At 36.1% G+C, this 22,680-nt stretch overlaps 2 protein-coding genes across 2 annotated transcripts; one reads left to right on the top strand and one right to left on the bottom strand.

Moving 5' to 3' along the window:
* Window positions 1–10,856: 10,856 nt before the first annotated feature.
* On the bottom strand, window positions 10,857–12,440 carry LOC128199933 (uncharacterized). The gene is made up of 2 exons (XM_052891586.1): window positions 12,031–12,440; window positions 10,857–11,319 (listed from the first exon to the last, which is right to left on the bottom strand). The coding sequence occupies exons 1-2, from the start codon at window positions 12,438–12,440 to the stop codon at window positions 10,857–10,859; spliced, it is 873 nt and encodes a 290-aa protein (XP_052747546.1).
* Window positions 12,441–14,116: 1,676 nt separating this feature from the next.
* LOC112045651 (integrator complex subunit 14) lies at window positions 14,117–22,611 on the top strand. Its single transcript, XM_052881356.1, has 10 exons — window positions 14,117–14,463; window positions 14,837–14,991; window positions 15,418–15,553; window positions 16,151–16,263; window positions 16,873–17,065; window positions 18,308–18,408; window positions 19,375–19,473; window positions 19,825–20,011; window positions 21,293–21,441; window positions 22,357–22,611. Exons 1-10 carry the CDS (start codon window positions 14,277–14,279, stop codon window positions 22,591–22,593), a joined length of 1,557 nt encoding a protein of 518 aa, XP_052737316.1. The 5' UTR covers window positions 14,117–14,276; the 3' UTR covers window positions 22,594–22,611.
* The last annotated feature ends 69 nt before the right edge of the window (window positions 22,612–22,680 follow it).

Raw genomic sequence — 22,680 nt, 5'->3', positions numbered from 1 at the left:
TCTTGTTATTTATTTGTTGTTTGGTTGTTATATTATTGCTGATTGCTGAGTAGTGTATGACTAACAATAATATAACTAACCGAAAATTCCGACTTTCAGATGGGTGGATTTTAGGTTGAATTTCATATGGATTGATTTATTTATTAGGTATATTAAAAATATAAAAAAAAAAATATTATGAAAAAATACAACCGACTTCAAAATGTTAACGTACCCACGAAACTAAAAAGGGAAAGATAACATTATTATATTTTCTACTTATTGATCATTTTGAAGTCGCTGCCAAGCCCGTCTGATGTTGACTTAAGTCGTTACTGAAAAAAACACATGACAGACAAAAATAATGTCTGAGAAACAAAAATCTTTACGATAGGGTACACCTTAAATTAATAGATTGAATACACTGGCTTGGCAGAAAATATAATGATATTATTTTTCCCTTTTTTAATTTCGTGGGTACGTTAATATTTTGAAGTCGGTTGTTTATATTTTTTTAAATTATTATTTGTTTTTTCTCAATTAGGTCCTTCAACTATTTTAAAATCAAAAATCTCCATTTAAAATTGCCACTGACTTTGTGAAAAAATGTATGCGGAAATAATGTCGCTGCTATGTCCAACGTTTTCATGTATGTAGATTTACTTCTTCTCCATGGAGTATAATATATTCTTTGGTGCTGTGTTAATAAAGATACACATTTATTTTATTTATAAGCCATAAAGGACACAAATATTAAAATTAAAAAATATGTACATAATTATCGACAAGTTATAATTTCATGTATCTTTCCCGTCTCTTCAATTCATAGACAATCTAGCATTACGAAATGTCAAATTCGCAACATTTTCGTTAATCTGTAGAAATAAAACTTGTTGTGATTTTGTTTTTAGTGAAATAAATGTGATATAATAGTTAATTACAAGCAGTTTTTATGTAATTCGCGGTGTGCGCGTTAAATGAAGTGATGTGTATATAAATGATTTAGTTTAAGCAGACGGTTTGTGAGAAATATGTGAATGTCGTGACGACGGATCTTTGTTTACCTTTTTTGCCATGTAAGGAAAAAAATACTATAGCTTATTTGGCCCAAAGGATAAATCTTGCCATCCAGAGGGGTAACAGCGCCATCGTATTGGGTACCTTGTCTATGGGTCAATGATTAGGTCAGATTTGCGGCGCTGCCGCGGATCCCTGAAAAACGCCCCATACAAAATGGTACGAACTAATGACGTCGTAGGTACATAATGATCGTTAGATTTGTATGGGCGTTCAAACAAAATTACTAATATATTTGTTATTTGTGCGTTAAAGTTTATAGTTCATATATTTAAAAATGTCACAAGCTTAAGCTGTATGAATTTTCATTTAATTACGATAAAAGATTTAATAGATTTTGAAATTTTATAATCTTATTTATTTTGCAAATATCCAGACAATTTATTCTTTTTATGTTTAAATTAGTTAACCTTGATCTTATTACCCGAATGTATCATAAAAATCAATATTGAATATATTGATTTTTATCTGACCTAACCTAGTCATCATCCCCATTGTGAAACTCTACACTACACGGAGCCATTGGTTTTTTTTTATTTTGATCATGTTTCTTTCTTTCATCGTGATCAAGTTTATGTAAAACGAAATAGAAACGAGTATAAATAAGTTAATTAGCAAACGCTATAGGTGCTATAGACATAATAACAAACATACGTTATAATAAATTCCTATTCCGTGATCTTTCATGTAAAGCTTTTCGCTTATAACTACTAGATCGTCGTAACTACTGGAATCCCTGTAACCGTGATATAGTGTAGAACTTAAACTTCAGAGCATAAAAATGCAGTTTAGGTCATTCATTTTTCTGAACACTTGCAATAAATTTTACTATCGGAACTATTAAGTATCTTATGTCGTAACATAAATTGTCACGTGACGTACTGAGATTTTTTTCTGAGTATTCTACCATTTTTTACAGTTTAAAACTTTAATTTATATCGCAAATGCAAGTGCAAGCTTAATTGTACTTTGTGTGTAATGACATCACAAAAAACACTTGCATTGGTTACCTGATTCATATATTTCGAAAAATCGATAATGAGGCTCATTTTTTCATTGTGTTATGACGAAAGAGAGCAATATTTTCGATTCTGCCGCCATCAATGGCGTAAAATTGGTTAATAAATTGATCCGCCATTCATTTAAGCATCAATTTATTATTTTTAAAGATTAAAAAAAAACGTTTATTTAAAAATCGTGCCTCGATACATGAAAATGCCTTAGTAAGCACACTATCATAGTTTCTGATGCCTCAACCACCTGGACAATTGAATATCAAAACTCAATAGAAGCTTCAAATATCACTCTGTTATGTTTGGCACAAGTTTGAAAAAGGTAGCAGCTCAGCATTCTATCCCGTAAACCAAGCAAAATGTTGGATGCGGCACTCAGCTGTTACTTAGAACTATTGGTCAACATTATGAGGTCTTCCTTTCCTCACAACGTATGTCGTTCGCGCATCTTATGCGACCCATATTATCGACCCATATTCGGCTCACTGCTGAGCTCGAGTCTCCTCTCAGAATGAGAGGGGATAGGTTAGGTTAGTCCACCACGCTGGCCCAATGCGGATTGGCAGACTTCACACACGCAGAGAATTAAGAAAATTCTCTGATATGCAGGCCTAACGATGTTTTCCTTCACTGTTATCCTATGCCTACAGTTATTAAATCCTATCGTCACTGCATAAGAAGGTATTTTAATAATAAATCGGGAAAACTAGGACATCTTTAGACCCGTCAATTAAGTTTAAAGAAAGTTAGTATGGAACCAAATTAGCACCGTTATTATGCTTCATTATATCATGTACTTAATTGTATCTTATATTGTAAAGATCGTGAAAACAATAAAATGTTTAACACTTTACTGACAGCGCAATCACCACTCGCGCAAATGAAAATGTTCGTAAAATTAACACAGAAATGACATGAGATTTATTTAGCTAATTAAGCTTTATTGCATTTGTATTCTCCTTTACGTACCTGTGTCTATAAAATTAACAGTACCATTTACTCTAAACTGCTCTTTCTGTATAGGTACCTATAGTAGGTACGAGTATAGTAATGATCATTACGTAGGTATGAATACCTTGCAATTTTCTTCTTTTATCTGATCTCATATCATGAACCTTAAGTATTGTGAATTACAAACAAATATTATTGTTTCATTTATTTATTTATTTACCTTACTAGCAGATGCCGCGTAGTTCCCGTTCCCGTAAGAATATGGGGATAAAATATAGCCTATAGCATCTGAGGATAGTGTAGCTTCCCGACCTGTGAAAGAACATTTCAAATCGGTTCATTAGTTTTGAAGCCTGTTCAATGCAAAGAAACATACAAACAAACAATCAAATCTTTTCGCTTTAAAATACTATATGTAACGCGGCGAAGAGTTAATGAAACCCGATTCCTTCGGGTTACCTTTAAAATTCCATGCATATTCATTGTATACTATATTTAGATATATATGAGAAACCGGAGTTTGTATATAGTATGAATGTTATTTTATCTTAATTACATCCTTCGCCACTGCTCGCTCTGCTTGCGGATCTTTTGAATGTTGATGCAACCGGTGGTCAGGGCTCCAGAGAAAATAACCTCCTCACAATACAAGCTGTCTCAAGGCTAACTTGCTTTCTGTATCCTTGATCCAAGGGTCAAGCGAAAGCTTCTTACTAGGTGTTGTTCGAAGCTTTTCGCCACAAAATCACTGACTGGAAAGACTATCTGAACAATAACGGTTGACTCAACATTCCACATGGCGGTAATCTCGTGAGCAAGGTCCAAGTATTTTGATACTTTTTCCTTTTAAATTGTCACCAGATTATTCTCATGTGAAATATAAAATCTACGTTCTATGACAGAATTAGATTTATTCCATTACGAGAGTGCAAATGCAATAATTGACCTATTGTTAATATTTTTCGAAATCTTTATCTTCTCTTTGCAACATAATAAGGGCACCTTGCCCTTGGATGATCAATTAGATGGTGGTATTTCTTATAAAATGTTTTATTTATTATAAACTTAAGTTTAAAATATGTACTGTTTATTCTTAGTTTTAATTTATTTTAATTTAATTATTAATGTGTATTTGTTGACTGAATAAATAATTAACCCTGCCCTGCAAAAAAGAAAGTAGCGAATTTTTCCACATATATTTAATATCTTTTTAAATATACCGTCCCCTCCAATTAGATTGGATACAACGTTAGTCTCTCAGCGTTGCTGTTGAGCCATTAACGTGGTTTGGTGGTGGTTGCAATTTTAAATTACCAAATAAGGTAGACAGGAGGTCGCTTTCCTTACGAGTATATAATATAGGAAAGTTCAAAAGAATACAACTCAACATCAGAAAAAGTTGCGGTCCACAATATTGTCCTTAGGAAATGTTTGTATCCTTGAGACCGGAAATCCATTTTTACTTTACGAAGTTTTAATGGCTGATTGATTTTTATTCAGAATCTTCTTGTGCGAAGGGAGCGAAAGATTTTAAAGATTGAACCATGAGCGAAGCGAGACAGAGTACCGGCGGTATAGTGTTTGTATGTCTTTAAAAGATTCCGGGATATAAGTAGGTCGTAGGTAAATGTTGCTCGAGCTTAATTTATTAATTAATTAGCTCCGACAAACAGACAGACAAACATTTAAAAAAAGTTCGTTTGTGTTTTATTATCATGTAAATTACTACTATGATCTCGATAAACAGAGTTATTTTGAAATTAAAGATAAACACTTCAATTTTTTTATTAGTATTGATTAACAACTAGCTAAAATATCGATTACTAATTTAGTCGTTGAACTTTCAAGGTCTTTAATGTTTGCGCCGTGAGCTAATGAGTATTTAACCGATTTCATAAAAAGGAAAAGGTTCTCGAGTCAACACGTGTTTATGAATCTTTTAAAATATTTAAAAGATTAAAAATAACGTGTTTTGTTTTGTTTTGTGACTCGAGAAATTAGTAATTTAACTAATTTTTATTTTTTTGTTAGGACAGGTTAATATTTCAGATTCATCCAATTTCACTTAAATTGGATCACTAGTTAGGTTATGTACGAAAATACCTGAAAGTACATATTTTGACACATCTTTCGAATTTGGCCAACTTTTCCCCTCCAATTCTCAGAAAGACAGTGTTAGTATAACAGAGAATTTTCTTAATTCTCTGCGTATGTGAAGTCTGTCAACCCGCATTGGGCCAGCGTGGTGGATTATTAGCCTAACCCCACTCATTCTGAGAGGAGACCTCAGCAGTATGTCGAATATGGGCTAATAATGATGATCATCAGAGTATATATTTTCACAGCCTCTCTCAATACTAATTTCCATGTTTCTATATTTAAGTGTTGTTTGGTGGATGTCTGGCGATATAAAAAAATACTTACATTTCTTTAAATCTCCAGACATTCTAATCTGAATTTCAATCATCTGAGTACCCTAATATAACGAAGACTTTTCATTTGAAAACTGAATATTTCCGAACGATAATAATTATCCCGAGAAAAAAAATGTATTCAGAATGTAAAAAATGTATAAAGTGTTTAATTATTTTTTGAAAAATATTTTCTTTGTAAACGCTGTAATTATTCGTCGAATGAAAATCTTCATCTGAATCACATAGATAATAAAACACATTTTAGTGATAAAACCACAGAAAAAAATATTTCATCCAAATACTTTTGGGTAAATAATGGCACAAGTAGAAAGACATCGGTTCCAAATTACTTACGTCTCATTGAATATTACGATTGAAAGAAAAAAACAGCAATTAATATTTTTATCGAGTCGTTCGGCTATAACAGATGTTCCCAAACTTTATTTTGTCATAGACCACTTTTTATTTTATCTGGTTCCGATGGATTCCCTGTTAATATCCAAAACTCGACAAAAAGTGTGATTAGATTTTGGAAATTTTTGTTGGAACTAAATAAACAGCCACCACGAAGAATCAATTGAGAATTGATTACTTAGTTTATTATTGATTGTGATTGTTGTGAGTGGATGACAAAAAGTAAAATTGTCCAGGCAAAAACTTATTTCAGCCAACTTTAACTTTTTATATCTAGTGCCCAGCTGCACAAGGAAGCAAATTTTTGTAGACCCCTGCTTACGAATCGTGAACCCCCATTTTTTATAACCTCAACGTAGACCCCCGCCGAGTCTTCTGTAGACCAATGGGGATCCACCTGGGCCACTTTGGGAACCGATGGGCTATAACGTGAAACTCGTAGAATTTATTTATTTTATGACTTATCTACTTATCGTAACCTACTTGATGGAATTTTTTCGTGATAAAAATACAATTTTCGCGTGATTTTTCCATTTCAGTGCAATAAAATTATCAACACGACAGGTGTTCCGGATCTTTTCGAAACAAAATTATATATATAGAGAAAACATTGGTAATTTTGGTGTATATATGTATGCCAGTGCTAAGAGTAAGTACCGCAGGATTCTTTCTGAATCCCTCGTTTATTTAACACGTAATTCAATAACAGTAATTTTCCAACGTTACGAGTACATAAGAAGTAGGTAAGTAGGTTGACAATACAACCGGTTTTAAAAAGGAAATTATCAGTTCGAGGTTCGACCCGACTTTAACCAATATTGTCCGATTTGTTTTTATTATTATTTTAGGCTATAGTTACTTGCATGCCAGCTATGTTAGTTAGGTAAGGTATACCAGGTTTCTATTAAAGGTAGGTTTCTATTAAACCTTTGTTCAGTTTTATAAGAGTACATAATATGTATGTATAAATTTATTATATCAGTATGTTTATCCGCATAATTTTCTTAGCGCTAATTTTGGCTTAGCGTATGTATCATCAAAATGGCTTTAGTAGCTATTGATATTAAGTTAAGTTAAGTTATCAGTCACCAGAAAAACGTGTAATTACAGCATGTGCAATTAAAGTTTTAATAAAATTAAGCTGAAAATTTCCTGAAACAAAACTGTAACCTCTTGAAGAGGGAAAAAACTGTAAAATCTATAATCGGAATAAATCATTGTACTTACCGACTCTTAAATCTATGAAATCAATACATATTTTCAAATTGGTAGAACTGCGGGGCATTGGCTAGTAAATTTTTATTTCTATATTTATGGAAGTCGGCTTAATTTTTTTAAATTACTTTTTATTTGTGTCAAAACTTTACTTCTTCTGTATGATTAGGTATATCATGATTGATGATTTTAACTATGACCACCCTATGACATTGTCAATTTTTGTGTCACAACCTCTAAGAAAATATAGGTACATTTCAATAAATTAAATTAATGAAATAAACGATTAAATTAATTATGCAATGTAAAGTGAGTGAACTTTGATAACTATGTAAAATCATAAAATAAAAATAACAATAAGTATTTGCTATACCTACAAATGTAGCAAGTATGTTCTTCTGCTCAGAATTTATAATTCTGTATTCTGATATCTTCTGTTTTCTATTCAGTAGAAATCGTTCACATTACGTCGGCAAACTGCAAGGGATCAAAAGTTCAAATAATGTAGTAGCAATTTCTACCTGTAAAGTAGTAAAAACGATGATAAGCAATTATTATAATACCTACGCTTAATACTGTAAGTATACATTCATTTGTATATGACTAATCAATAACCATTGACTGAATCAAAACAGAGACCAAAGTACCTACTTTGACTAACACCATGAAAATTGCAGTAGGATTTTTTTTTGCAAGGTAGGTAGGATAGGATATGGATAGGATAAGACGATTTTCCTTTTTTTACCATAATACAATCGTAGCAGCGTCATATTACGTGATAGCCCAGTGGATATGACCTCTGCCTCCGATTCCGGCGGGCGTAGGTTCGAATCCGGTCCGGGGCATGCACCTCCATCTTTTCAGTTGTGTGCATTTTAAGAAATTAAATATCACGTGTCTCAATTGGTGAAGGAAAACATCGTGAGGAAACCTGCACATCGGATAATTTTCTTAATTCTATGCGTGTGTGAAGTCTGCCAAACCGCATTGGGCCAGCGTGGTGGACTATTAGCCTAACCCCTCTCATTCTGAGAGAAGACTCGAGCTCAACAGTGAGCCGAATATAGGTTGATAATGAGCGTCATCCGGCAGCTTTGTCAGAGAGGGCATCGAGGGTCACCATCACCTCATCGAACCGGTCATAAGTACTATTCATGTAGGAAAACTTGTAGGCATAAAAACACGCGAGCAAAACCTCAGACAATAGTTAGTATTTTAATTATTGCAAAATGCAGTAAAAAACGCGGAACGCCAGTCAACTTTGACGAGCTTTTAAAAATTTTAATAGAGTTTCGTACAGTAACTGACGTAACTACTATATTTCGATTATTCCCGTCCATCAACAGGGCGGCGACAAAAATGCCATGACAGGAGGTCGCGGCACATTAACATTTTAATTGTATATGCCAGATCGTGTGAGCACTTTCAGGGGCTAACGACGACACATACTCACTGGAAAATCACCGTCGATGCTGACATCCAATAGCGAGTGTGACGAGCGCTTAATAGGTTATTATAATTTCGCCACTAACGAATCCATAATATTGGGTGAGTGATGCAATGAACATCAATTTTATTTAAAGCGTCAATGTACTGCCCACACGTGGTAAAATTTGACCCCCGCAAAGTTTATTCATGCTTCGTAGCTGCAAATGCATTGAACTTTTGTCGGTTTTGCCACATTTCAGAATTTCAAAGTTATTAACAAAATGTGATCATTATTATATGCTTATTTCAGTAGAATTTAAACCTGTGCGAGTTGGGTGGTATAGGATGATAATGTTTTGACTCTATAACACTATCGTTATCAGACTAGACCGACGACTTCACGAACTCTTTAAGGTATGGAAAACGTAACATTCCATCTTTCCAACTCCAAGATGCAAAGAAATCTGCTGAGAAATTCTAGGAAGAAAGAAAGCCCAATATACCTATTTTAATACCCACGTCTTTAACTAAGAACCTCATAATTCGAAGCGACATAAGCTAATCAATAATCACTAAACCTACGTTAACTACATCAGAATGTATAGAATCGACTTCCGGCTATTTAGCTATGTAAGCTAAAAAGATTTGACAACCTTTCTGGCGCAGTTGGTAATGCTGTATAACTCAACAGAGAGGTCCTGGGTTCGATTTCTAGTTTGGGTCAGTTTAGGATATTTCCTAAATTGGCTCAGGAGCAGTGGCGTAGCGTGCCTTGGAGAGGGGGGGGCGCCTTCTATATTAGACTGCATAGTCACTTAACATCAGGGCCTATAGTCATGTGGCACGTCGATTCTCTTTTTACAAACTTTAAAGCTTCGACAAATTTAAAAATGTATGGGAATGACATTCACTATCGACAGGTCATTCGATAAGTTGTCGATCGGATCTGTCATTCCCATACATTTTGTTTTTTTTCAAAGCGTTAACGTTTGTAGATAAACTAGGTGCCACGTGGCTAAGGTTAGATCGCAGTCAAGGGCTAACTTGTAAATGAATAAAAAAAACCACTACTTTTAATCAACCACTGGACCAACGGATAATTTACTATACCTATACTAGCTGACGCCGCGCGGTTTTACCCGCGTGGTTCCCGTTTCCGTAGGAATACGGGGATAATATATAGCCCATTATAGCCTTCCTCAATAAATGGGCTATCTAACACAGAAATAATTTTTCAAATCAGACCAGTAGTTCCTGAGATTAGCGCGTTCAATCAAACAAACAAACTTTTCAGCTTTATAGTATTAGTATAGATTACTTGGCATTTTGTTTTCTTAATTGGGCCAGGTCTGGCTGGTGGGAGGCTTCGGCCGTGGCTAGTTACCACCCTACCGGCGATTTGGCGTTCCGGTACGATGTCGTGTAGAAAAATAAAGGGGTGCGGATTTTCATCCTTCTCCTAACAAGTTAGTCCGCTTCCATATTCGAAAAAAATATTTCCTTTTCAGAACATGACCTCAAAACTACGCAATCCGAAATCAAACTTCAAAGTCATTCTGGACACACAACCAAAAACACCGGCTCAGACAAATTTGCTAGCGTACACATTACTGACTTTCGTAGTGATGGTTGGATTATACTTGTTGACCCACAACTGGAAAGGTTTTACTGCACCCGAAGAAGTTGATCTTGGTTCCGTCAGAGTTATACGTCGGGGTAGAAATCGACGTATACATAATCGTGAAATGCCCTGTTAAATTAAATGAATTCCATTAAATGAAACATTCCATGTCAATATTTTGGTTTTATTAAATAAAGTTAATTTAAATAATTATTATTTGATTTTGTGTTTCTATATTTTTATGGCCCAGTGGCGAATCTGAGGCTCGAGGCCAGTTCATTGGATTTTTTTTTAGATTAAGTACTTTTGATCTCACGGTCTCGTGGGCTGTGGCTCCATTAGAGTCATGGGCTCGTGGTTTTGCATTTTCCAGGCCTGCCTCCCTAGAACACAGGATACAGGACACAGGACTCATGACACAAAACACAGGACACAGGACACAGGAAATAGGACACAGAACACAGGTCACCTTTTCACGGCTAAGCCACTGAAGCTATTTAGTTGGATTAATTAGACTTTTGAGCAGAACAAAGGCTACCTCAAAGATTTAAGAGCTTGGTACTTTTTATCCAGGATGATTCATTGCTCCAGCGGTCAACAACAGAGTCCGTTAGTAGGTATAGAATTTATGTACATAGGTATTATACAATAAATTATAGGTAATTAGTAATTATAATAAAGATACTTACTGTATTTCAATTCTATGATTCGATTGTTAATAATAATTAGACTAAACATTTCTTTTTAACTAAACCGCACTTCAGCGTCTAACAGATTTAAATATTTTCGAGCAGTGCTCAGGTTTGCGAAATAGACTGTTTTAGAAGTTTCTCTCTTGTGTACACTAGTAGACGCCAAGCCTAACAACAGACCCCTTTGTACAAGTAAATCTCCAGCCCGTACGGGACACTTTCCAAAAGTTGTCACAGCAATTGTTTCGTTTTTACTCAAATTACGCAATTCCACGGAAGTGACGTCCTCTTTAACATATTTTGCCATTTGAATCGATAAAACTCGTCCACCTCGAAAGGACCTTCCAATAATAAACAAATTTTTTTGTGGATTCAAATGCAAGCCAATTTTGATTGACTTCATACAGCCAGTCATGTTCTCGAGAATTGATAGCAGCACCAAATGTTTTGTAATAACGCCATTGTGTGGTATGGTTTCCATAAAATTAACGCTGAAGCCTTTCTTACATCGCGGACTAAAAATGAAAACAATAAAGTCTTATGATAATTAAATAGGAAGATAGATTTAGTTCTAGGTCTAAATTTTATTAGTGGTCTAAGATCCGGCATTCCTGAGATCCCTCATCTGATTAGTGCTTAGTCATTCTGCATCCTTACTATAGCTCTCGCCTTCGGCTCGAGCTGCAATATCGCTTCGGCTGTAATTTTCAAGTTGCCGCACTTATATCATTATCTACTATTGTAAAGTAAACGTAGGTAGTGACAAACATTGCGGACTATTAACGACAATCTGAAAAGCTTTGACAGTTTTAGAATTATTGGTAAAGAAAATTATACCTAAAGGCCTTTTAATATAGTATATTCAATAAAATCCCAAATTTAGAGAAAATTCAACCTCAAGGATTGAGTTTAAGGTTGAATTTGCAAATGCGACTACTTGAATTGAGTGCCCAGAAGTTGTTTTTGGCACTCATTGAGTGGGGACGTTTTTTGGTTGCTGATTGTGCATACACTTTTTAATAGGAGATCAATACTTTCAATAAATAAATCTTTCAATTTATTAATGTAAGTAAATACAAAATTGTGCATGTGTGCGCTGTGTGGAGTAGCTGAATTCGGATCACTTTTTGCGGTGATTTTGTTGGCACGTAACATATCTTTGGTATAAAATATCGTTGGTTATGTACCTATAATAAAGAAAAAATAATGGTGTGTAAATGACTCACTCGGTAGGGCTCCCAATACGCAGTCGAATTGGACCTGATTTCAAACATAACTCATTCGCCAACACTGAATGTTTCGATATCATAGCACCTACGCACACAAGTTCGTTAGATGATATCAAATGTATGCGCGCTATGTAAGGATAATCCTCCAATTTAACCACGTTACAGTCAATATCAGTATTATTGAGGAACGACTCGTAATGAAAATCTTTATAATGTATAACTAAATTGTTGATCACTAGAGCAGCTGTAGCAACGATTATAGCCACAAGCAATGCAATAGCAGTTATTCTACTCCTGTCTGTACGATCGTCCCATGGTGTATTAATGAAGTTATAGTTGAATTTATTTTCTTCTGTATCAGAAACCTCTTCAATATTTTTATTGTTCTCTGAATTTTCATTATCCATTTTTAACACTTTAATGAAATTTACGTATAAATAAATATGTATTGTCTCTATTGTACCTACATAATATTAAATCTAGTAGGTTTCCTAAAATATTTTTGTACGTTTCTGCGAGTTTTTATAAAATATGTGTGGAGTGGCGTAGCGAGCCTTGTAGGGATCAAAATTAGTTGGGGGTCCAATTAATTAAGATTTCTCATAAAATAAAAAAAAATGGTTGCTTTAAATAAATATTACAATGATTTAACCTCACGCACGCACGCTTAAACAATGATTTTGTGAGATTCTGGATTAAATTTTACTATTTTTTCCTTTACTAATAAGGGGCCCCCGTAGTCCGGGGGCCCCGTACCATTGATACGGCTGATACAGCGGTAGCTACGCCCCTGGGGGTACCATTAGCGTTCGACGGGTAGTGGGTACCCCATATTATCTGAATCCCATAGAGCCGCATAGATTTGAAAACTGCTCTAACTACTTACTTATCCATAGATTTAAGAGTCGGTACAAGTACCTAATACAATAACATAATTAATTATAAGGTACTCCGTACCAACTCTTAAATCTATGGCGCTAACACTATTTTGTTTTATTTCAATTTAAAATTATTTTTTTTATATTATTAATATCAAAGCGCAAAACGAACCTTTAACTCATTCTACATAACTCAGTAAGTACTTTAGATTATAATTTGCAACCGTCGCAGCAAGTGTATCACTTGCTATGGAAAAACCTTGGTCGTGAACTTGGTAGTTAGGTTCGCTAAGTGGAACGTAGCCATTAATTGAGTAGAGTCACAGAAAACATACTTTAGAGTTTAGCTAATGAAAATAGAGACTGATATCGACCGGCAAATTTTAAAACAAAATGGAAAGCATTCGCAAAAAAATATTGCAAATATTTAGTAACTCAAGTTTGATAATTCCAATTTATTTATTTTTTCAATATGTAGCCTAATGTTTTTACACATAAACGTTTTCTAATAAAGATTAGTAGATATTTTTTGAATTTACCGGGCCATATCAGTCTACTCTCATTAGCCAAACTCTAATGATCATTAATGGAAACGTCAATAACAGACTATAGTCTTATTAGTCTGTGGTAAAAATATCAAAAAGGAGGCTAGAAGTCACAGCCGTATTTGCTTGGAAATGTCAACAATGTCACTGTCAACCGCTTCATTTGACGTTTGTGGTCAACAACATTGAGATTTGAGGGCAGGGTTCCCAACTTAGGGGTTTTCCCCCCAGATTTAGGGGGTAAATAAGTGAGAAGGGATTTTTTTAGGGGTATGAAATTTTTAGGGGTATTTTTAGGGATTTTTTTACTCTTTAATATTTTTAAATTGATGATAATTTTAATATTTCTTTCTTGACCGAGCGACTTATAACGACAAATAATACGTTATTCTACAACCACTCTGAGGCAATTGGCGGCAAAATCTGAATGATTAGATGAAGACGTAATATTTTGTCTGTATTAAATATACTTTTGAAATAAATTACAGCATATTATTTCTATCATTTATTTATTTCTTCTTTTTTTTTTAACTTTTTAACAATATAAGTATAAAATTATGAATTTATATTTTTTAGGGGGACAACTGAATAAATAATGTGATTTTAGGGGTTTTTGACATAAACTTTAGGGATAAATATTTTCGAGAGTTGGTAACACTGTTTGAGGGTCATGTCATTGTCAACAAATCGAAAATTTTGTTGAAGTAGAGTGTATAAACATAAAATAATTCTTACTTAATACTTACTATATTCTTAGCCTATTTAGGCCATAATATGTATTCGCAAGTATTGTAATTAATGTGTCGGTAAATCAGAAAGAATGCCTGCAGTTATTTTATTAGACGTTTCATTGTCGATGTCAAGACCAGTGGTAACAACTGATACAACGGAAAGCCACACACGATTTACAATAGCTACAGCGGCTATAAACACATTTCTGGACTACCTATGCGTCCATGCAAAATTGGAATATGTTGCATTAGTTACTTTTTCTTCATCATACGAAGGTAAACAGTTTATAACCTAACTTTCACAAAACATAAATTGTTCTTCATTATAGTATCGAATAATGTTTGTTTTCTTTTCATCGAGTAGATGGAAAAAATTTGAAGAAAAAAAAATTTACTATACTCAGAGGCACAATTATCCGCCCACTTTAAAATACCCCCCGCGGCATATTAAAGTGGGCGGATAATTGTGCCTTTGAGTATATATTATTAATTTGACTTGTAGTATATTGTATTTATTTCCTCCACTCCTATGGGTTGTACCTTGATAGTTTATAGCCTAACTTGATTAATAGACTATCATCTACAATCCTGAGATTAGTGTTCAACCAAATAATTAAACTTTAGCTAAACTTTATATTTAATATTTTAGTTGCTGTTCCTTTCACTCGAGAATTTGACAATATCCGTGTGAAGTTGCCACAATTAGAAGAAGGAGACAAAACATGTATTGAGACAGCTCTGCATGGAGTAAACCAACTGGTGTTAAATGAATGGGGCTATCAAACTCCAGTTCAAATTATCCTGGTAATATTTTCTGAGCTTAGACAAAATGGTAGAGTTTGTTTAGATTTCAATTATAACTTTGATGTATGAAGAAAGTATCAAAATTGAACCAAAAACAAAACATTATTCAAATTCATAAACTACAAATTGATATATATTCATTGTTGGTGTAAGTGATGGCATTGATGGATCTTAATTCTCAATATCCTGCAAATTATGGCAAAAATTCTATTTTATTCAACAACTAGTTAGCCCTTGACTGCTATCTCATTTGCTCTCTCTCGCTCTCACTTGGGCCTCTAGTCAGGTTATATCCTATATCTTAAAACGCTAATGCTTTGAAAACTAAAAAATGTATGGGAATAACATATTATATTGTGAGATATAGGTTGATCACTGAGGTAATCTTTCACTGACAAATGTTAAGTATAAATAAATACTTTACAGATTACTGATGGCAGTTGTGGTGTAGGTGCCATCGGAAGGAACCGTATCATTCAAGCACTGCCACTACCACCTACTTTCCCAGCAAAACTACATATTATACCAGTAGTGTCGCCGCATGAAACCTGCTTGCTACATGGTAAACATGAAAGTCTTTTAATTTTGATAGATTTTGTCCTTTCTGTAATGAAAGACTTCATAGACCTTTGTGAAACTAGATCTGTGATTTGATCTTTAGGGTGATGCTATTTTGTGGTAGTAATAGATAACATACAGTAGTAGTTGTTGCATGTTCAGAAGATACTTGTATCTAGTCATGAGAAAGCAGTGTCCATCACAGTGAATATGAGGGCAATACTACAATAATATTCCCCTAATATTCATTGTGATGGATTGAACAATAAAGCAATATATTTTGATTCTGCGGCTATTGGTTCACTAAATTGTCAACACTTTTTCTCATGAGATATGCTAGGCCTACTGAGAACACTAGTATGTTAAAATTTTGCATTCACTATTTTAAATATTTACACCCCTGACTACCCAATCAACATAAATTATTAAGTAAATTAACTAAATCTTAAGAAAGCGAACATGAGTAAGTCGAAGATGTATCAATTTTATTGTTGTACCTTTTGTCTTTGTAGGTTTTACCTAGTTGGTTAATTTATATGAATAAATAGTAAGTTATATTAATAAGTAATATTGTTTCTATTATTCTATATATTTCTTCTAGCTATGCCATTGTATCAGAAGATTGTGGACCTTGCTAGCAACACAACAAATAATTCAAATGCCAGTCTAATGAGAGGTGCTATTTACTGTCCTGATCAACTGACTGTACCTGGTGTAAGTAGTTTACAATATTATATTATACTAGCGGACGCCCGCGACTTCGTCCGCGTGAAACTCGATGTAAACTTTCAACTATACCTGGTGTAAGTAGTTTACAATATTATATTATATTTTATAAAAATATACACCAATAAATAAATACATTGATTTACTACTCTGCAATCAGCATTGATATGACCAGGCCATGATAATTGAAAAATAATATTTAACTTTTTTTTCTCTTGAGGTAATGCAACTTGGTAATCTGTCAATTCTGTCATACAACATGGGGTCCAACATAGTAAAAGTATGCCCATTCATGGATGTCCTTTCATGAAATTCATGGATCCATGGATCTAAGATTTTCCTCTTTTTCAACTGCAATCTCATTCAAGATTGTTTTTTAAATCATTAACAAGCTAATTAACAAGTTTTTATATGAGCTACTCGTACTCCTATAAAAACTTGTATGTATAAGTCATTTATTTCAATTAGACTAAGTTTTTTTGCTCTTCACAATTTAACAATATTTAACAATATTTAAGTAGCCAGTGCACTAATTTCTCAGCATTTTTGTTGTTATTGGTGTTGTGTGTGTGTGTGTTCATTAAGTTTTTCTGTCAGGTAGTAGCGGCAATGACCCGTCTCTGTGAGCAGCACTACCAGGAGTTTTGGTGTACGCTCAAGTGCGGGCAGCTCGAGTCCAGAGTGCAGATATTCCCCGCGCCGCAGCCCGCCTCGCACGACGGTGTGGTAGCGAGCCACACTCTGTCCAACCAGCTGCATGTCATTGGATTCCTGCAACAGCAGGATTTAGGTATTCACTTTTTTTTTTTTTTTAATAAATATACTTAAACAATACACATCACTATCTAGCCCCAAAGTAAGCATACAGAGTAGCTTGTGTTATGGGTACTAAGATAGTTGATATTATAATATTCATATACATCTATATACTACATATAAATACTTATATAATGTATAAATACACACAGACACTGGAAAACACCCATGCTTATCACACAAATATTTTCCAGTTGTGGGAATCGAACCCACGACCGTGGATGCAGACAACTTTAACAGTTGAGTTTTTTTTTTATACTTGCATACCTGAGAACTTTCTTAATTCTTTATGTGTGAAATCTGGTAATATGCATTGGGCATTTATTGCACGTTGGGCTGTTAGCCTAACCCCTCCCTAATTATGATGATGACTTGAGTTTTTTATTTTGAATTTATGTTCCGCAAATTAGTGCTAACATACATATAAATCTTGCATCATAAGATAAATATTTGGTTTTTTTTTATAAGAAATAAGCTTGCGCTTGACCACAATGTCACCTGATGGTAAGTGTAGATGTGGCCTAACGTGGAACGGCATTGGGCATTTATTGCACGTTGGGCTAATAGATTAAGCCCTTCCTAATTATGATGGGTTGTTAGTGATGATGACTTGAGTTTTCGTTTTGAATTTATGTTCCGCAAATTAGTGCTAACATACATATAAATCTCGCATCATAAGATAAATATTTCGTTTTTTTTTATGAGAAATAAGCTCGCGCTTGACTACAACTCACCTGATGGTAAGTGTGGATGTGGCCTAACGTGGAACGTGCTTGCCTAGAAGATGCCTATTCACTCTCATTTTAAAGATGCCCAGGTTGTAAGAATTAGGAAATACTGACTTCTGGCGAGATTTCCGTTTTAGAGTTCATCATTGGTTGTGCCTGTAATAAGACATAGAAGTCTGAATTCAGCCCTGGCCTTGTTGAAAATGTGAATAATACCCCTAATGGTGGGCAATCTCTTACTGGAAGAAATACAGCGCACTAACTAAATAATACATAGGCTATTGCCTATTTACACATAGACACGCACATAAAGTTATCAATATTTCAATTTAGAATTCTCCGGGTCAAGACGCTAAAACTGAAATACACTCAGAGGCACAATTATCCGCCCATTTTATACGTGCATATTAAAGTGGGTGGATAATTGTGCCTCTGAGTAACATAGTGAAGCATATAAAAATCAAATAAGCTATATTGTTTGTTACCAGGCACGCCAATAGCTATAAGCAAGCACTTGGTGATACCGCAAGCGCAGGCCTGCAGCAATTCCGCTACACGTGAAAATTACGACCCCAAGACTCCTACTAAGGTACAGGATTTAACTTGTTCTAAGAATAGGGAATATGGATTTGAATTTAATTAAGATTTTTTTTATTGGTATATATTCTTATTATGCTCGCCACGGATTAATACACGGATATGTTTGTGAAGTTAGCTGCGGAAAAAGTATGTATGCTCCCTGCCCGCGCCGTTTTGTACCGTTATTGATTCATTGCACAGTCATTTGTTGCTAACTTCACAAACACAATATCTCGTGGCGTGGTACTCACATATTTTTTTTTCATTAAACTATGAACTTTAGTTAAAATGTGTGTAAAATCCCTGGCAAATTCAATAATTGTGAGTAGCTCGCTATTGGTCCGTTAAAAAGTTACGTAATATTCCACGATAAATCGTTCAAGCAACCAATAGAAATATCTTTAGACATTCATGACTACATAGGTAGTACACCTTCGCATAGCGTGCTAAAATAGCAAGATTTTTGAATGCTTAAAATATTATGTAAAACATTTTAAGAGTTAATTTTGTAGAAATTATCTTTTTATCTTGAGTATCGAGTTTTTTTTAGGTATGACAGAAATCGATTGAAAATTTTGAAAAAAAATACATACCTATTGTAGGCTCAAAAACATCTATGTCACATGATGGAGGGCATAGGATTTTATAGTTTATTAGCGATTTGTTGAATTTTTTATGATCTGGTTTCTATTAAGTCTTTAATGTTTAATATTAACTAGCGGACTCTGTCAAGCTTCGCTTTGACTTACGCCTACCCCTACCCTACCCCTACTTCTACTTCTACCCCTACCCTACCGCTACCTTTCCCCTACCCCTACCCCTACCCCTTTTTCTTTGCTATAAACCTCACGGAGCCCAAGACCTTTCCAACAAATGCAAAACCGTGGAAATCGGTTTGTGCGTTCTGGAATCAGGAAGGAAAACCCGACTTATTTTTATATAGTAGATTAATTGAAAGTTATATTGGGTGTTACAGGAAGGAAGTAGCGCTGAAGGAACATCAACAGATGAAGATAACATATCGGATCCAAGCAAAGTGCCTAACTTCTGTGTTCTATTACATGGAGCACTAAAGGTATAGACTTAAGATGTATTTTTTACACAATAGACTCATATCAAATTTAATATAAACAATATTAATTTCGTATAGCTTATGAATGGAATAAGGGTCTGAAATATATCGATATGAATTAAGTTATGGATTTCAAAAGAAAATGTTCATTTTTCTAAAATACTGTTTAATGATCTTCATAGACCAGAATATACTTTATTTCTAATAAAAATAGTTGGCAACCCTAGAGCGAGGGAACGACGCATGACGTCACCTTTTTCGAGTGTGCAGAATCCATCCATCCATCGAATTATAAGACGTTGTCACGTCAAAAAAAAGATAATTCCATTAATAGTCATTGGAAATCTTCCCCAGGTGGAAGGCATGGCGGCTATAGTCCAGCTGGGCTCGGAGTGGTGGGGCACGGTATCGGCGTGGTGCGAGGTGTCGCGCGCGCGCCGCTCGTGTTTGCTGCTTAGCGTGCTGCGCCCGGGGTCTTCGGCCGCGCCCTGGCTGGGGGCTCTGGACCAACTGGGCCCGGCTGACGAGAGCGGCACTACGAGTGAGTAAACAAACCTTCATCAATATCAACTCACATTCGGCTCACTGTTGAGATTGAGTCTCCTCTCAGAATGAGAGGGGTTTAGGCTAATAGTCCACCACGCGGGCCCAAGAATTATCGAGAAAATTCTCAGGTATGCGGCTCCAACCCCCGTTAATTCTTTTAACGGTGTAATTATGAACTAACTAGCAGGAGCTTGTGAAGTAAAGCAAGACCGACACGAGAGATGGTGCTACTAACTGCTACTAATTTTTAAGTTTCTCTTTCATGTATTATTTTATAGCACCGCATTACGTTTTTTTTTTCAATAAGTGGAATTACTGTTAATGTACTGCATTTATCATAACGCGCAGTTCTAGTTTTCAGCGGAGACATTCCCTGTAGTTCGAGTTCTCCGTAGCACCTCTTTGCTTGCAGTGCCTCTCGAAAGCGGTTTATATTTAAAAAAAAAATTGTGTTGTATGTATCAGTGGAGACGTTCCCCGTACGCTCGTGGCGCTCGTATCTCTTATTGCGTAGTTCCAGTTCTCCGTAGCACCTCTTTGCTAGCAGTGCCTCTCGAAAGCGGTTTATATTTAAAAAAAAAATGTGTTTTATGTACCAGCGGAGACGTTCCCCGTACGCTCGTGGCGCTCGTATCTCTTCTTGCGCAGTTCGAGTTCTCCGTAGCACCTCTTTGCTTGCAGTGCCTCTCGAAAGCGGTTTATATTTAAAAAAAAATAATTGTGTTGTATGTACCAGCGGAGACATTCCCTGTACGCTCGTGGCGCTCGTATCTCTTATTGTGCAGTTCGAGTTCTCCGTAGCACCTCTTTGCTTGCAGTGCCTCTCGAAAGCGGTTTATATTTAAAAAAAAAATTGTGTTGTATGTATCAGTGGAGACGTTCCCCGTACGCTCGTGGCGCTCGTATCTCTTATTGCGTAGTTCCAGTTCTCCGTAGCACCTCTTTGCTAGCAGTGCCTCTCGAAAGCGGTTTATATTTTAAAAAAAAATGTGTTTTATGTACCAGCGGAGACGTTCCCCGTACGCTCGTGGCGCTCGTATCTCTTCTTGCGCAGTTCGAGTTCTCCGTAGCACCTCTTTGCTAGCAGTGCCTCTCGAAAGCGGTTTATATTTAAAAAAAAAAATGTGTTTTATGTACCAGCGGAGACGTTCCCCGTACGCTCGTGGCGCTCGTATCTCTTCTTGCGCAGTTCGAGTTCTCCGTAGCACCTCTTTGCTTGCAGTGCCTCTCGAAAGCGGTTTATATTTAAAAAAAAAAATTGTGTTGTATGTATCAGCGGAGACGTTCCCCGTACGCTCGTGGCGCTCGTACAGCGGCGGCGGCTCGGGCTGCGCGTGGGCGCGCCCGCACGCGCTGCTCGCCGATGTGCAGAAGGTGCTGCGCCACGCCAGGAAACTGCCCGACAAGACGCAACATCTCTACAAGGTATTTTACAGCGGCGAAACTGAAAATATCGCTCTATATTTCGTCGTTTTGCAACGTAATCAACATTTAACACTACTAGTAGTACTATTTTAATATGACGGCTAAATATATTTTTGAAGTAAACATTCATAACGCACACTTTACTTGGGGAGTAAGAGCGGGGGCACACGGCGCCGAAGCGATGTCGCTGCGTTGTCTTACATAGAAATATCTGTGGCATGTCACACGATGCGCTCCGACGCCGCACTGGACTTGCAACCACCGAGACGAGGCGGGGAGGGATGAATGCGTTGCGAAGTCGGAGCGGCACCTCCGCGCTTGCGCTCAGTTGTCTATGCGTCACAACTTCACAAAGATTAACAGCAAAGCTGTCAGCGTTACGTTTTTGTGCGCAACCTATTCTGCGCACCTTTCACCACACGCTGTTGGCGAGCGCGCACGCCGCGGCCTGCTGCTCCTCGGTCGGACCTTTCACTTTTCAGGCGTAGGTATTGAAACGTACATAGTGTATGCTGCGGGGCAACATACACTTATTAAGACAGTCGATCTAAACGAGTAAACTCCATTTGGAGCCTCAGACCAATTATAGAAGGACCTGTATCGCACTTATAGTCTCGAACAAAATTGTCTGTCATTTTCTGAACAAAACGAGCTTAGATTTGGTATATATCTTATACTAAACTAGAAGTTTTTGCCCGTTTTTTACACAATTCAATTACACAAAAAGGTATTTTTACGGAGGTCTTTAACCGACGAACACGATTACAACTATTTAACATTGATAGTATAGAGACAGTTTTTATAATCGCATTTGATCGTTGATCATATACTTTGACAGAAAAGTAACGTCTAGCGAGGCAGGTCCTATACAATAATTGGTCTGAGTTTGGAGCTGACACACTTTTTTTTAACTAGGAGTTGAACCGTCTACGACGTGCGGCCATCTCGCTCGGTTTCTCGGAGCTGCTGACTTGCGTGGGCAGCGCTCTAGAGCGCGAGTGCACCGTGTTGCCGTCGTCCGCGCCGCCCGAGTGCGCGCTGCAGCTGGCGCACGCCGCCGCCGCGCTGCGCGACCCCCGGACGGCGCTCGACATCAAACACACGCTGCAGCCGCTCGCCACCAACTTCACTGTCACTTCCATGTCTCATTAAATGTTTATTTATAATTTATGACTATTGTTTTATTGATTCAACGTTGATAAACGCGCGCGGTTACCTTTACTGAATGACCTAAAGTCA

The sequence above is a fragment of the Bicyclus anynana genome, chromosome 4 (genome assembly GCF_947172395.1).
Source record: "Bicyclus anynana chromosome 4, ilBicAnyn1.1, whole genome shotgun sequence".
Taxonomy (NCBI): domain Eukaryota; kingdom Metazoa; phylum Arthropoda; class Insecta; order Lepidoptera; family Nymphalidae; genus Bicyclus; species Bicyclus anynana.
This window is presented reverse-complemented; position numbering and strand designations above follow the sequence as displayed.